Raw genomic sequence first — 17,115 nt, forward strand, 5'->3', positions numbered from 1 at the left:
GTTGAGCACATTTAATTAGGCATCTTTAAGGGAGTAGAGGAGAAATTTGAAGTCAAACATTCAAGCATTGAAGTTCAACATTATGATCAAGTTTATGTGTTTGCCAATGAATAAAGGGCACACATTAAATCCTATCAAGCAACATCAAGATTTTTTTAAGGTTTCAAGGTAAGAAGTTCATAAAAAAGGTATAATTTGTCAATCCAAGCATTTCCTTAAGGCTTTTAACCTCTACCATACCAAGGGTAATCTCTCTCCCACATCGTATCATAGTTATAATGGACATTAATTCTTAAACCGAGGTTTGACTTAGGCAAGCCCCTATATTATACAACATTTTTTTCTCTTTTGTATGCAGGTTACAAATCTAACTACTAAAAGTTGTTGTGAGATAGAGTATAGACTGAGACCTACAGTTCCAAATTTTGAATAGGTGAAAAACCATGGACTATGTCAATTACCACACTTGTCTGACACTTTTTGGCTGAATTTAGGAGAGCATGTTCTAAAGAGCATTTGAATCTGGGATTTGAAGTCTCGGGTTAGAGGACACCTGTCAAGACTAAGGTGCTTATCACACTAGTTCAACACTTTCAGGCCAATAGTTCAGTGATAGGTTTCTTTCTATCCTATTTCTAGATTTGTACTTTTGTGCTTGTTTTCTGATTTGTTTGTCTGTTTATGCTAAATATTGTTAATTTTCTAGCATTTTAAGCCTAGTTATTGTATCATTTCTTGTCATTACCATATCGAATCGCATCAATCAAAAAGAAAACAATCAACCAAAGTGACCAACTCTCCTACGCAATTGAAGTTGGGCCTAATTGGTTATTCTCCATTGAATGTGTGGATAGGAAATTATTCCTAGTTTGCATGCTTTTGCTAGTGAACTTATTTCCTCCACATTTCACATATATATAAATTAAAATAAGGAAATTGAATATTATTTTCTTTGGAGTAACTCATGTTGGCTTATACATGTTCCTTGTGCACTCATCATACATATCAAACCAAATAGAATGCTCTTAGCACCATATAGAAATAACAAATTTGGCAATATTTATATAGATAATGTCATGAAAATGCGATTTATTGTATACTTAATATAATGAATATGATGAATGTATAAACAAAGTCATATACCCATACAACTTTATACATTGCTAAACTAGAAATGTATGTACGACAAAGCCATATAAGGATACATAAAAAAATCATAACATAGACAATCCTACAATGTGTCATAGAATAGTTGACAACTCTTTATTTGCCAAGAAGATGGAGAAGCAATGGACAATGCTTACTTTTAATCCATTGTTTGGACCTCTTCTCATAACATTTTTGGAACTCCACTTGTTAATACAATAAAATAACATACATATTAATATAGAAAATAAATATAAAATGACATATTTGAAAAGTCACTACAAGTTGATGATCCATCTCAATCATTTGTTGTTTGTGTTTATTTACTTGATTAGTAGGTGCACAAATTGGAGTTGTGACCCCATATGAAAAAAGAAAAAAAATAAATTAGATTAAAGATTAATATCATTCAAATTTACACTAAATGATGTAAGATAAAACAAGAAATACATAATGAAATTTACATTGCCTCCATCGAAGGCATTAAAGATAAAACTATTATAATAATGATCACCTCCATTGTGTCATGAATATTAAGAGTTTGAACTAATGCTAAGAAATTGAATAAATCCCCAACCCAACTTCTTATTAAGGAAATTACTCATGAAGGTGAGAATGCAGAGGACATCAAAGAGGAAGAAGCGATGGACATCACTAGTACTCATCCTAGAATGTCTAATAAGCTTGAGGGTCAACCAAAGACCAATGAGAAGGAGGTTGTGGTTGATGACTTGGTCAATGTGGGGAGAAAAAGATAGTGGTGATGATACGAAAAGCTCAAAAAATACCACTGACAATTGCTCCAAGGGAACCAATATACAAGATTTGGATAGCATAGAGATAGACCTAATGGACCTACCTCAAGATAGCCACACATGTACTAGTGCAAAACTATGATAGCTGAAATCTCCATTCTCGAGGAGAAAGTTATGGAAATGAATAACAAGATGGTGAGCATTTCAAAATTCAATTCCAAAGTTATGCATAGATCGACCTCCATTCTCTGTATGATGCAAGAAAATGAGTTCAACAAACATAGCAACAAAGAAGGAAACCATAAGGAACTTTAGAAAAGTTCCTCATTGAAGACGACGCCAACACTTTGGTTAGCCCCTTGTTGTCTCTATTTTTTATTATTTTTTGATGGTTCTATTTAAGACTCGGCTCTGCTACTAGTTGTTTTTTATATACTCTAATACTATTGTTAAGACTAGTATGTGTTAGTGTGTTGTTTCTAGTCTGTTGACCTAACTGGTTGCTTTTATATATCAAAAAGGGTCGACACCCTAATTTGAACAAATTAAACAAATGTTATTTGAACAAAATCTACATGGAATTCTAGGCTCTTTGTTAAAAGGGCTGACAACCTAATTTTGTTGCTTTTATATATCAAAAACAAATTAAAAAATGTTATTTGAACAAAATCTACATGAAATTATCCCCTCGTTTATTGTGTTGGCCAAGTCAATCTAACTTAGGCTGATAGGAAGGATGTTAAGTGGAATCCGCTAGAGGATGGGTGGATTAAGACCAATTTTAATTGGGTGGCTCGAGGAAACTCAAGAATGGCTATGAAAGGCTTTGTGATTAGAAATACAGAATTTGAGGTTCTTCTGATTGCAAGAAAATGGATAGAGTAGATGATGAATAACGAAGTGAAATTCCAAGTTGCTCTATTAGGGCTGATCACAAAAAAGAAATTAAAATATGATCAAATGAATTTAGAAGAGGATTCACAAATCATTATTAATGCCATTCAAATGGGCCAAACACCTAATTGGAGGTTAGGAAAATGGTTTGAAAAGGGACGACTTAAAGATTTCATTGTAACCCATTTTTTATGGGAAGGAAATGACTTGGCAGACGATGTGGAAAAGGTGGCAGTGGATATTATTTTGAGGGTTGTGGAGATCATGTTATTAGTGAAGTGGCACGAGTTTTATAAGGTCGACACTGTCCCAAGATTGCAATATTGGTTTGGCATTGTGAAAGGGACAGGCGACATTATATTTTTTAAGGAATACAAGAGTTACAAATTGATCATAGTGAATGAGCTATATAGACACAATAGGCAAAATTCAAAACCTTGTAATAAACGATGGTAGTAATTATTGACTCGTCTATTTGCTTTATTTCAAGAAAAAGAAAAATGGCCTTTTTTGGTGACATATCTGACGGAAGGATGGTAGTATAGGAATTAGAATATGAGGCATGCCCTCGCAGATGTCTATAATAGAACCCTTAGATACTGGAATTTATAGAAGATTGAGCCTAGTAACAGAGGCAGAAGATGTAAAACTTTTTTTTAATTTCAATATATATATGGCCCTGCAGAGTAACATTAATCAATAAAAAAAATTATATGGAATTACATAATGATTAAAAATAGTAAAATTTATTTCAATGATAGTTGACATGTGATCACTAATATCAATATGTCTTAATGTTGAAGGTCCAACATCTATTTGTTCATCATCAAAAATGAATTTTTATATTATAATTGATATATGACAAAAAAATTTAGTATATTTACTATTTTGTATTACAGATCTATGGTCTCAACATGGCTACAATATATGTTATATTCATTTCGTTCATAATAGATTAATATAAGTAATTTTAGATTTCAAAAAGATATAATAAATTACATAACTTTTTTGAAAATTATCTACCAATACAATCAATGACAAAGGTTATATCTAACAACTCATCTATCAACACCATATTATATAATATGGATGTATCCTATGCTTGGCATTATGTAGCATACTCTTGAAAGTATATGACATCCTCTCCAATGTGTGTATAATTAACATATTTAAACACATAATCACAGATCCACAAGACCAACAAAATGATCGATGATGCCTAAGAGCCTCGCCCTCATCACCTTGTGAAAGAGGCCTATTATATTGTAATAAGTTTTTATAAAGGAATTGATAGATTGTAAGGTCTCAACCTCAACACTCTCCTTCATAATGGGAAGGATTGTGACATGTTGAATAGATGGCCTAGCTATGTGTCTTGATTAGGCTAATTTTAGGCATGACATCTCCCCTCCTTATCCTATATAGACCCAAGTTGCTTCTACTCTAAAATTATGCATTTAAAAATAGTTTGGAATCTCATTAAGGATGAATTCGCCATAGAGTTTTCTGAAGAAATATCATAGCACCTCATTGTTGTTGCATAGAAAATGGTTAAAAATCATCCACAACCTAAACAAAAATTATCACTTATTATTTGGTGTTGGCATCAATGAATAGGAAATTTTTTGCAACTTCTATGCATAGATGCATTCACTCTCAAATCAACAAATAATGGACACAAATTATATTTCAATTTTTTATTATCTTTCACTTATTGATATGGCAATTTTGTAGAATAAAATTGTTATGCATTTTCCCTTTGGTTTAACCACATGTTTAGTTAGTTACTAACAAAATCTATGTGAATAATAATAGATTTCATGAATGTGACAAGGGATTTTCACTATGTTTGAAGTTGGTTTTTTGTTTGTTTGAATTTTTCCTTATATCCTAGCTTACATCTCATGAAAATGGCAAGGACTGGATGGAGGAGTTTGAATAGTGTTAGCTTGTGTTTACTCTTCAACAAGATTTTTCTCTTACACTTAATCTAGTGAATTATGGTTTGTGGGAGATGAATTATTTTAATTGCTAAAAAAATAGTTCTTTTGAATCAAATCCATTAAAAGATAAATTTTATTATAATTGACATCACTAAAAATATGTATATCTTACCTTGTTGACCTCATAGATGTCATGGCAGCATGGTGTTGGGATTGAGTCCACTCCAATAGCTTGAAAATCCAATGTAATGGATTCAATTTTCTTTTGCACTATTTCTCTATCATGTTTGGATGTGATAATAGAATTTTAAGGCTCACAAAATATGAACACATTATAAAATACATGCTTTATGGCTCATTATTGACTAAGAATAGGCTTAATCACTACCCAGTGATAATGTAAACATTATAATAAGTTATATGCTATTTAGACCATAAAATGGTTTTTGGCCACTTTTTGGTCTCCCATTTTTGTGCACACGTCTAGTATCCATTAACACTTGGAAGTGAAAGTAAGACTATCACATGTATCTTTTCATTACTTGGTTCATTAAAAATTTCCCTTTAAGTGCATCCTATATAGCAAAAGAAGTGTGATTACATATTGTACCTAGAAGTAGAGATTTCAAAGTCATATTATGAACACACAATTAAGACTTTGAACCTACATGAGTTGGCCTTTACTCAACATATACATGGAAAAATAACAACTTGTACATTAATCAAGTCCATTCACTTCATTCAAATTGTTATTCAAAAACACATTATTCAAAAGCATATCGTTTATTAGATAGAGATTAAATCCACAATAGTAATATTAAATAATATCCTACTTTTGAGTACATATCATTTTGTATAGCATTAATCATAAAACATAACATACATTTGTCCACTAAATAGATATATAATGGCAAAACACCATCCATATTTAAGAATACTTACTATTAATTGCCTATAGTTGGCTAAGGTGGTCATAAGAAACTTTATTTGAAAATTAAGCACATAGCTAGAGCAAGCAAAGCCATCCATGCCAAAAAATAATAAATATTGTTCACACCATTAAATTATTTTACCTTAATTTTGTATCATCACTAGATACAATTTATCAAGTTTTCTTAACTCATTCATAGTCATGCCATGACCAATTTTATCATACCCTTATATTAGGAATAATAGACCTCGCTAGGTCTTAAGGGTAACCTATACCCTCCTATACGCATCAATGATCCAAGACACAAGGCCATAGTGTTTAACACTTAAAAGTATGATTATTTTAGTTCATATAAAATTAGAAGCATTCTCATACATTCACATCAAGATTGGTCATAACGATAGTAACTCCAAAATTTGATCGAAGGTTGGAATAGATTTTGAAAATCCAAACACCTTAAACCTTAGAGAAGGTAAGATTGATAATGATGGACTGCCTTTTATTGGCCCACCTGTATTGTAGGGAAATATTAAATTAAAGGTGAGTATACAAGCATCCAAAGACAATTTTACCTCAAGTTTAAGCATAATAAAAAGGTAGAAATATTCAAGTTTAGGAACAACCCCAAACCTTACCTAATCCTTCCCTTATGGACTTGGGTCACAAGGGCATCCTTCACCAAAGGATTTCCTACATGTTTGCTTTCAAATGGGATCAAAGTCTCATGTAGTTCTCTCAAGATCTCTTTCAAGGAAGCTTGCCCCTAGGTTCTCATACATAAGATTTACTACTCAAGGAAGTGAAGTAGAATGAATACTATAGAAGGAAATCCATATAAGGGTCTAAGACCAAACAATGTAAAAAACCATCATTTACCAATACCCATTTTGATATAAGATCTTTATTTTGATATTTGTGAATTATATAGAGTCACAACTTTAAAGATATGTTTAGTAAAGTGCGACTATAGTGGTCATTTAATGTAGTCACCATTGCTTAAAATATTATTCAACTACAAGGTACTTATATCTTACTATAAGTTCATATTATAAGGTGGCCTTACAACTAGAGATTTGACCTAGAACTCTTTGTCAACTTATTTCATTTGAAGTCCCACATAATGTAATTCAAATAATTAAACCCATGATTATAATAAGTTTTTTATTTCGGAATTTTTCTTTATCCCAACTTCTTTCACATACTTGTTGGTGTAATTTATTTATTTTATTTATCTCATAAAATATAATTACACTTTACTTAAGCTTACTTAGGGAATTACATAGGAGTAGTTGGAGCGTTTCCACTTTAGGTGACTTATCCTTTTCTAGGATGCATAGTTATTTGTGTCGAATGGTTGAGTTCTAACTAACTCTTACCTACCCTTGCATTTCATTGAGTCACATGCCATTATTGTGTACTCTCATTTCCTATTGCCTTGCCTATATAAAAAGAGTTGTGTACATTGTTTATTCATCCAACTATTTGCATCTTGATGAAAATATACTTTATTCTTGTCTCTATTGTTCTCTCTTGTTTGTGCTATTCAATTGACCTCTAAATCTTACATTACTGTAGTCAATTCTTACAATACCAACTAATCTAACATTCATATTTAAAGATTTTTTATTCTCCCTTTTTCCATAAATATACCATATGAATTTTTACTAAAAGTAACCACTGTCGGAAGAGCCATTTTTTGCACTTGGCCGTCCTCATAATACCAATATTATTGTTTGCCCACTCTAAAAATGAATCGATGATGAACTCTATGATTACAGTTTGTTCTTTTCAGAATAGCATAATTTTGCGATGATAGACACACATTCCAAGTAAGAAATTTTAATGGCAAGTATCATGTACGAAAGACATGAAATAATTCTTAGCATAGTTGGTACTCACAAAGGTTTCTTAAACATGAACTCCGAAAAATAGATGTGCAAACTATGCACTAACCACTTCTTTGAAGCTCTGTGATAATTGTCTAGATCCCAAAACCAACCAGGAGGCTTAGTTTCAAATAGTGATTGTATGCAGAAATTCAAAACCAGGTCATTTAATTACAAACTTTCAACAACCATAGTTCTAGTTCATTGCTTGTATGGAATATGAAAATAGTACCTGACTAAGCATCCCTTTTTAAGTCCTTGTGCACCTGAATCAATCCATATTGTTAACATTATTCAGTATTTGCAATGCATTTCGTCCTATCTTGACGTGTCTTCTCCACGCCTCTACATTTTAAACAGTAAATATATGCGTTACTCTTCAAAATAAAATGATTGGCTAGGTAGTCAGAAACCAGGCAGAATTTGTGTCTTTACCCATGTGTAGGTGGAGGCCCATACCAAATGACAGCGATCCCTGCAGCAAGGTGAATGAAAAAAATATCGAACCAGGAGAATGAGTTAGATTTATTAAATGCTGAAGTAGCCCACACTGACATAAACAGGCTGATTAAAACAGCACAAAAGTAGTAGCTCCAATGCTGCAGAGTCTCTGCCCTGCATCATTCAATAGATTCGATAAAAAGAAAGGCTATTAGATAAGACACAAAATAGTAGCTTTAATTATTGAAACAGTGGAATAATTAAAGTAGCCCAAACTGTGACATTAAAAGCTGCTGATTAAAAGAGCACAAAAGTAGTGGATCAAATGTTGCAGAATCTCTACCCTGCATCATTCAATTGATTCGATGAAAAAATGGGCTAATTAGATAAGACACAAAACAGTATCTTCAATTATAGTCCCTCCATGTAGAGGCAAGTACATAGGTCTAATAGAGAAGATATTCGGATAAACCCGTCTTACTGAAATATTCGATTTCCCAAAATAGGGGACTAATACTTTAAATCAACGAGAGATTGATCAACAGTACGATCCCTTCTGCCCTATATTTTACAAAAATTACACTGTTCATATACATTTCTGGATCAACAAGAGATTGATCGCTTTTATTTGCTCACCTTTCAAATATGATTCTTTTTTCAAAAAGTAATAATTGACCAAGGACATTACGAACAAGAAAGTGAATGCCAACGAGTTATTGGCATAACTTGAATCACTTTTGGATTGGCGTTTAATTGATTAAATGATTTAACCCATAACACACACATTTTATTTGCTAAGATTCGTCGCACAGACTAAGGAAACCCAAGTACTGGTGTTCTTTCATCATGGCAATTGTTGTTTCTATTCCAACGACACCTACAATGGAAAAACATTACACGTAATCAAAAAATTGAATACAAAATGGTAAATGTGCAATATACTCTGCCTAAAATATTATTTCAAATATTAATGGACTGTAAATATGGTGTCAATTTTCTTACCCATAGTCAATGCACTGGCAAAAATTACACCAGAAAGAATGAAGACAATAATTGAAGCCCTTCCCAGAAATGTCACTAGCTTCCGCACCATATATTGGCCCCAGAATCCGGCTAAAACAGAAATGCCTATAAGATACAATGCTGAAAAGATGCGTGTGAATCAGTATCTCAGTAAACTTTGTCAAAGAAACAAAAAAATCAAAGTTCATATCTTTGAAATGATTAGGCTTTACACATACCATAACCAATTGGAAACCTGTCAAGAAAATAGAATTCTATCACAGAAAGTGAGGAAGAAAACATCATCACGAAGGTTGCAGTGGCACTTGCTACCTGCATATTATCACATTACAAATCATGTATAGATGAATTTATATGTAACTGCATTAAGAAGCTGAAGGACAATGGAGAATGCTTTGAATTACCTGTGGAATTACACCAAGTTCAAGTAGTAGAGGTCCTAATATGAAACCACCACCAGAACCAAGCAAACCCCCCACCATGCCCCCAAGGATACCACAAAATGCACAAAAAAATAATTGGATTGGGCTCCACTCAACTGAAGCCTCACATACATCATCTGTATCGCCACATTCTCTCTTATGCTTACTTTTCTTGAACAGTACTATTGCTTCATATAAACAAAGTCCAAATGCTACTGGAACCTGTAACACAATCAGGTTAGTCTCCTAAAATTCTCTACCACATTTTATCAGAGATAAGTTGTTTAGTTCTTGACAAATACTAACCTGTAGAACACTTAATACCCAGTACTCCCAACCACAAACAACAGTATTGTTCTGCACCAAGAATAGGAATAATTAGATTAAAATATAAATGAATGAATACCAGATTAATTAGAGTGTATGGGTTTGCTCCAATTGATAAAGCATTTTACACATTTTAAAAATTAGTCTACCTTGTAAAGCTAAACAAAATTAAAAAGCTTTCTAACCTTGATGATTTGTAGAGCTGTAAATAAAATCCATACAAGCATAAGCATTGAGAATCCAGCCCATTTAATGTTGAAACGGATTGTTGCCTGGATATGATAAGTAGTTGGTCATGGATTAGTGTTTCGTGTTTGTGCATCCTGAGATTGCATCTCAGGAAAACTTATATCTAAATGAACGACTAAACAGCCATAAGTTGTCAACTATATCTCAGGCATTGAAAAGAAAACTGGCGCTTTTTGGAACTTACAAGTGTGCCACTTTCTTCTTGGTCAGATACAATCGCTTCATAATCTGCACCTAAAGGAACTTAGTTAATAAACAGTTTCGGTGTTTATCATCTAATATCATTAAAAACTGGATTAAACGTGTAAAAATGCAACTGCTTATTAGTATTGTATATATGACCACCTGCTTCTGCAGCCAACATTAATTCCTCCTCCTCCTGCATAAAAACATGAGACGGAATCAACGAAAGGTTTTGACAGAGGGCAAACAATGATGATATGGTGATCATGAGAGCCAATCAAAGAAAATGATGAAAGATGGGACCTTTTTCTTTGTTTCTCGTTTCCACATTTCTATCCCCTTGTAAAATGATCTAGAAGATGTACCTGTGGTAAGGTCCAAAAAAAATGTAAGGAAATAGCTAATATATGCCCAAAGAGGCATTTCCAAACCATTTGAGAGACATTAGCAACATTCTTAGATGACATTACCTAGAAAAAGGATAATGATGAGAACTGTGATCAGCCAATAGGGGAAAATAACACTCAGAGTCACTCCAATTGTGATACCCAACATTAGCATCGGTTGAAACAGAAGTGCAAGATCATAATCAATAATTGGCACGTGTTTTGTAGGATGTCTAACTCTCAAATTATACCATACAGATGAAGCTGAAGCGCCCATAATCATACCTACAATAAAAATATATAAAAAGCTTCATTAATCTTGGCAAAATATACTTTGAATCAAAATGACAGTAGTGTTTAGTCAGAATATATATAACTTTGGCGGAGTGCATAATCGAAGATCCTTTCTGAATACAGTGCATAGGAAACACAATTCTATAAAAAACAATTACCCTATAAAAATAAAAATAGAAATAAGTGCCTTCCATGTCTGGCTATGTCTGAAATTCGGAAGCAAGTAATAAAGGTGTCCATTGAATTGATTCGGATTTAGCTTGCATTCAAGCTAAATCAAAAGAATTTTAGTAACAGTCAAAGATTTGCAGTCGTTTATAAGATGGTTTAATTTGATTAGTATATTTTAAGTTTTGATTTGTTTAAGTGATTCATCCAAAATCATATTAATATGTCATGCTTATTATAAAGTTAGTGTAATTTGAATTTCAGATAAACCATCAAAACAAATCAAAACTAAAAATGTATTATCTAAATCTAATTGTTAAAAATAGACATTCAACTGCCAAATAGTAAAAAAGAAATATTTAACTTCTGACAGTCCTAAAAGCAATGCCATCCAACAAATAGTCCATAAACAACTATCTAATATACAGAACCAAGAACAGTGACCGTCCATAATTTCAAAAAGCATCCAGTCGTACAAAAGAAATAGAACAGAAAGCAACCCCCAGCAGAGAGAAAGGTTAATGTAAAATATGAGTTCATCAACAATGGGAGATAGATGAAAGCAGATTGTATTCTTTGGCAGGCTGAGAGATCTTTCATATATATATACACACTATAATTCTATAGAGTTTCCAAATGGGGAACATGGGGACATGGGTAAGTTTCAGGGATGAAGGATCAAGGGTCTAAATTTGGGGACAGGGGATGGTGGGTGGAAGGCGACAGCCCAGTGGGGAGTGGCACTTTATACAAATTAAGGCGAATTGAAATCTTTGAAGTAAAATCTGCAATATAAAATCTCTTGAGTGCCCAATGAACGGTAAACTAATTTTCATAAAGTTAAAGGTTGCAATCAGTATGTCATATAGCAAGGGACCATCTGAACATCCTAATGAAAGGGGCACAGGTGGTGGTGCTATGGGGGATGATGCTTTCCCCAATGTGGGGGCGGGGGGTATAGTGATATAGGTTAAGAGGATTTTTTGAAACTTGTCTGTATCATTGCAATTTATCTGAGTTACCGGGTTCGGCCCCCTAGACCCCCGGTACTGGTCCGGTCCATTCCTGGTTAGGGGTTCGGGTCCAGTTTGCCTATGGTGACATGGATCTTTTTTTTTGCAATTTTTTTTTTTTTTGAATTCCACCACATAAAAAATTAAAATATGACCCTAAAAGTGAGTTTTAAAACATTAACTTGGCTCATTTCACACAAGCAACATGACTACAAGCAAGGGGAAACGAAGATGTGGGATATGGAGCCAAAACATACTGATTTGGATGATTTCACTTCTCAGCGTGTTGCATTTGATGACTCAGATAGCCAGTGCAAGTGCAAGTGTAAAGCATTGATTCATCTAATGTCAATGTCAATGATGATGGGGAGGAGAATGAGGATGATGAATTAGAGAATCCATTTGATGATCAAACTTTAAATTGTTGAAAGCTGAAACAATCATTTTGATATTAAACTTGATGTATATGATGTTGTTTATGGTATGATCATGATGCTATGATTACAAGTTTATGTTGGTTTTGTTGTTTATGTGATGCTATGTGACATGTTAATCTTAATTTGTACCCGTTCTTCGAACCCAAACTGGTGCCCGAACACAAACCGGCAACCTAGCAATTTATTTATTATTGTCATTATAATTATTCTTCTTAGCAACAATAAACATGTTTGATAATTATAAGACATTTTATGGTAATAAATTGTTGTGTTTATAAAAAAACCACATAAGAAAAATATAGATTTATTGTTTTTGTTTAAAGTTACAATAGATAATAATCATATAATTTTTTATTTCATATATTTTTTTATATTAATAAAGTAAAAAATATTCATACATTATATAAATTATCTATTAAATGATTTGATTTTTTTTCTTGCTATTAATTGTTATAATTTTAATTTAAATATTTTATTAAAAATAATATTTAATAATTAAAAAATAATAAAAAAATATATATCAAAATTAAATTAAAATATAATATAATGACATGATATTACATCTCAAATAATTAATTATTAAACTCAATCAATTAGGGTCAATCATTAAAGTCAATTTAATCACAATTGTTACAGCAATTATTGAAGTCAATGATGTTAAAAAATTTATATACACAAGGAGCTTTGTGTCCTTATTGTGTACACAAGTAACATATGTTTTTTTAATATATTAAAAACTAAAAAACTAAACTTTTAAAAAGTGACATATAAGTATAATATTAAGGTAAAATAATTAATTTAAAGTAAAATAATCTTTAAGTAAATAAAATAATTCAAGATTGACATATAGATGTATTTAGCATATCTATATTAAGCAATAAAAATCATATATTAAAGTTAAATTAAAATGTAATATCATATTATGATATTACATCCCAAATAATTAATTATAAAATCAATTACTTAAAAACATTGAAAAAATCTATTATTAAAATCAGTTCTTATAGAATTATTACAGCAATTATTGTAACCATTTATCTTATTAAATTAAAAAATAATTAATTCTTTTTTTTTCTCTATTCAATTTTTTATATATTCATTATCTTATATAAAATTCCATCATTATCACTATTAAAATTAATTAATCTTAATAATTACATTATAATATTATTAAAACCCATCTTATCTATTAGATGTCTAAATGTTTATTTAACCTTCAATAATAGAGACCAATCACTCTAAATTTTCGTCAAACAATAACTTATGCTCAAATTTTGAAAAAAAAAATTATTTAAAAATGTAAGCAGTTTAAAGTAAACAACACGTGTGATTGTTTACGCGGGACTTACCTCATTGTAGTTATTTATGTGGGTCCCACCACTATATGAGAAGCCGACATATAGTACATACATTGACGGAGAATTATGCAAAATCCCGTTCCCTTGACCTTAGGATACACGTGATTCTGTTCCGTTACAGATTCAGTAATATACCGTGTGCGTTTCAATTGCCGACAACTAACAGTAGATGCAAACCGTAACCTTTTTTTAGTACTGGCGGTGCAGCGTTTGACAGGCTAACTGGCACTTCCTAATTCGTATACAGTGACTGCCATGGAGTGTGTTACACCTAAGCTTTTTCTAGAGGTTGCATGCAGTTGTTCACATAAATCTAAATAAAATGAATTTAACAGTTTAAGATTTTACTCTCAAATTCTTATTTTCATAAATTAAAAAATAATCTCCAGTCCTATAATCTTATTTTCTAGCTCTTTCTGAAAATTTTCAAGTCTGATTTTTCCTATTATTAGAAAAAAGTTAGCATAATAATTTTTAACATTTTATAGTAATATTCAAAAGATTGCTTCTCAAATCAGCTGTATATGTTCTGGAATCAAAACCTCCATTGAAAAATACATATAGTTAATTCCAGTAACAATCTTTTGAGATACTATTTAATCTTTTTGAAAAAATCTTACTTTTTTCACTATCAGCTTTAAACTTGGAAAAATAATGATGTTTTTAAAAAGCAGTGATTTGAGTGAAATTAGGGGAAAGGACCCAGTAGTTGAGCATGTTCCAATTGTTGTGAGGGTTGTTGATACCTTTTGTTCCAAAAATTGAACAAATAAAACCTATTGTTTGAAACAAAAAATATCAATTTTTGTTAGGAAATGTACCAATAGTTGTTAAGAAATGTACTAATATTGTAAAAAGTAACCAATCAGGTGATGCCACATCGGCTGCACAACTATTGGGGTCTCTTTTGCACGTCTATTGGTCTCACTTTTTTTTGGGGCTGTTTTGGACACCTTGGCAAAAAGCATGCTGATGTGGCATCATATTTGATGATGTGGCCCTGAAACCTTAGTTATAAGCAGGGGACTTGCCAAGTAAGCTGTTGTAAAAAAATCGGAGTGATTCGAAATTTCCAAGTAGGATTTTGAGAAGCGTGAAGTTAGGGTGCACGACTACTGGGTCCTTTCCCCTAGTTTCTGGATTCAATTGTGTATAAGATACAAAAAGCATATACATAATTGAAATGCAGAAACTAATTTCACTCTAATAGATTGTGAAAATCTCTTAAACATTAAACAATAATTTTATAATTAACCATCCTGAAAACTTAAAAATAAAACTAATTCCTTTTAAAAAGCACTGGTTTTCTCTAAATAAACATTCCTAAAAAATTGGAGAAGCACTGATCTTTTGGGAATGGTACAGGATTTTACTGAACACCTGAATAACCAGTAATATATATTATTATCAAATGAATGCAAACTTGCTTGATGTGTAAGCGCCTGAATAACAAGTAACATATTACTTACAATTGAGTGCAAACTTGCTTGAACTTTAAGCCCAAACTTATCTAGCAAACAAATCTTCTTTAAAACAAAGTAAAGAGCTTCACTGAAAAATAATAACTCATGGATTAATTTCATTCAAAATCAGGACCATTTTACCACAAGTAACTCCAAGATTTTCTCTGCAACACCAGCTGGCAAATTTAAGAGCTATATTCACACCAGTGTAAAATTTGCACTAGCATATAACTAGAACTACAGATTTCATTTAGTTAAAAGCCTATTTAAAACTCATCCATGGATAAATCTGTAAAATTTCAACTGAGAATAAATCAAAGCGCCAGAATTTGCGAGGCTTACATTTAGATAAAGCCGCGGCAGATTTGGTATCAAATCCAACGATAAGATTGAGCATAGGAACAAATATACCACCGCCTCCGACTCCGCCTACAGTTCCGCAAGCCGATCCAACGAATCCAATAATGGTCGCCACCACAATCCTCCAGTCGAATTCCAAAGCCTGAAACCAAAGAAAAGGCAATAAATAAAAAAATTCACTGAAACAAGGAAAAACAAAGGCACAATAAACATAAACTTTCACTGAAACAAGAAAAAAAGGCGCAATAAATAGAAATTTTCACTGAAACAAGAAAAAACGACGCAATAAATAGAAATTTTCACTGAAACAAGAAAGAAAAACAGAGAGAAGAAAGAAAGAAAAAAAAAGAATACTTACAGGCCACACTTTAGCAGCCTGCAATGGCAGCCCTAGCAGAGTGGAAACAGATCCACCCTCAAGCGCATCCTCCATAAATTTCGCCATTTCAAATCCTCCCCAGTCCGTCGCGTTCCCTCTCATTTCTCTGAAATGTTGAATCCCGTGGACTCCGCCAATAATCGCAACAAATACAACAAATCTTACAGAAAAAAATTCCATTGTGGTTTTCTGCTCTCAGAAGAACAAATAGGGCAAATAAATATGGATGCCGCTCAAAGGAAGGTCCCTCCCAGAACTGGTGAGATATGGGGAGCACGTACGAGGAAGCTGAGTCGAAGTTGGCTAGGGAAAGCATAAAACAAAAAGTCTTGGTGAAGGAATACCGAAATCAGAGGACTCTTGAAAATAAAAGGGTAGGCGTCTCTGAAATCGTACATTGGTCAGATAAGGGAGGGCAGTATGTGGTCGGAGAATGGATTGAGACAGTTCGATTGTGATTTGAGCATGAATTATTTTCTATCCTCCTTCCGTTCTGCGGATTTAGACTACCTATTTTACGATTCAGAATTATTTTAATGGCGGCCAATTGTACAGAATATATTCTGTCAAGGGTTTGCCCATGTGTCCTCTGCACATGTTGGTATTTTGATAATATGGGAATTTTTTATTTATATTTAGTCTTAGACTAGTTGGAATTGCTGATTTTTCAGCCGTACAGGTGGCATAAAGCGCTAGGGTTTTGAAGACTGGGTCAACTTTATTACATGAACTTCCCTAAATGATTTTTTTATTTTTATTTTTATTTTATAATTTATTTGGTGGGTTTATTGCTTAAATATAGGTTTTAGGTTTGCATCATCGTATATGATGTCAATTTAATATTAAGTTATTACAAAAAATTAAATAGAATCATAGTGTCATATTAGAATTCTTTTCTTTGGATATTATAATATATTAAATAGATTTATATAAAGGTGTCAAATTAGTATTCTTTTGGTAGAACAAAATATTAAATAGAAGTTGGTTGAATAGTTATCTAACTTTTAGTTATTTTATTTTGTATGGGATCACATGATATTTTATATTTTTATATAGT

At 32.2% G+C, this 17,115-nt stretch overlaps 1 protein-coding gene across 3 annotated transcripts; it reads right to left on the reverse strand.

Moving 5' to 3' along the window:
* Positions 1-7,506: 7,506 nt before the first annotated feature.
* Positions 7,507-16,661, reverse strand: LOC131040658 (sulfite exporter TauE/SafE family protein 4). 3 transcript variants are annotated; one of them, XR_009104907.2, is made up of 14 exons: positions 16,038-16,661; positions 15,662-15,821; positions 10,671-10,871; positions 10,504-10,565; positions 10,363-10,396; positions 10,202-10,251; positions 9,954-10,040; positions 9,748-9,798; positions 9,424-9,663; positions 9,238-9,331; positions 8,999-9,139; positions 8,781-8,873; positions 7,991-8,170; positions 7,507-7,900 (listed from the first exon to the last, which is right to left on the reverse strand). XR_009104907.2 is itself a non-coding variant. In XM_057973614.2 (12 exons), the coding sequence occupies exons 1-12, from the start codon at positions 16,236-16,238 to the stop codon at positions 8,791-8,793; spliced, it is 1,404 nt and encodes a 467-aa protein (XP_057829597.2). In that variant the 5' UTR covers positions 16,239-16,661; the 3' UTR covers positions 8,384-8,790. The 3 variants fall into 3 exon arrangements, 2 of the variants coding, with proteins under 2 accessions (XP_057829597.2, XP_057829598.2); XM_057973614.2 differs by lacking the exons at positions 7,507-7,900; positions 7,991-8,170 and having other exon boundaries at positions 8,384-8,873; XM_057973615.2 differs by lacking the exons at positions 7,507-7,900; positions 7,991-8,170 and having other exon boundaries at positions 8,384-8,873; positions 10,202-10,245; positions 16,038-16,660.
* Between the last annotated feature and the right edge of the window lie 454 nt (positions 16,662-17,115).

The sequence above is a fragment of the Cryptomeria japonica genome, chromosome 1 (assembly GCF_030272615.1).
Source record: "Cryptomeria japonica chromosome 1, Sugi_1.0, whole genome shotgun sequence".
NCBI lineage: Eukaryota > Viridiplantae > Streptophyta > Pinopsida > Cupressales > Cupressaceae > Cryptomeria > Cryptomeria japonica.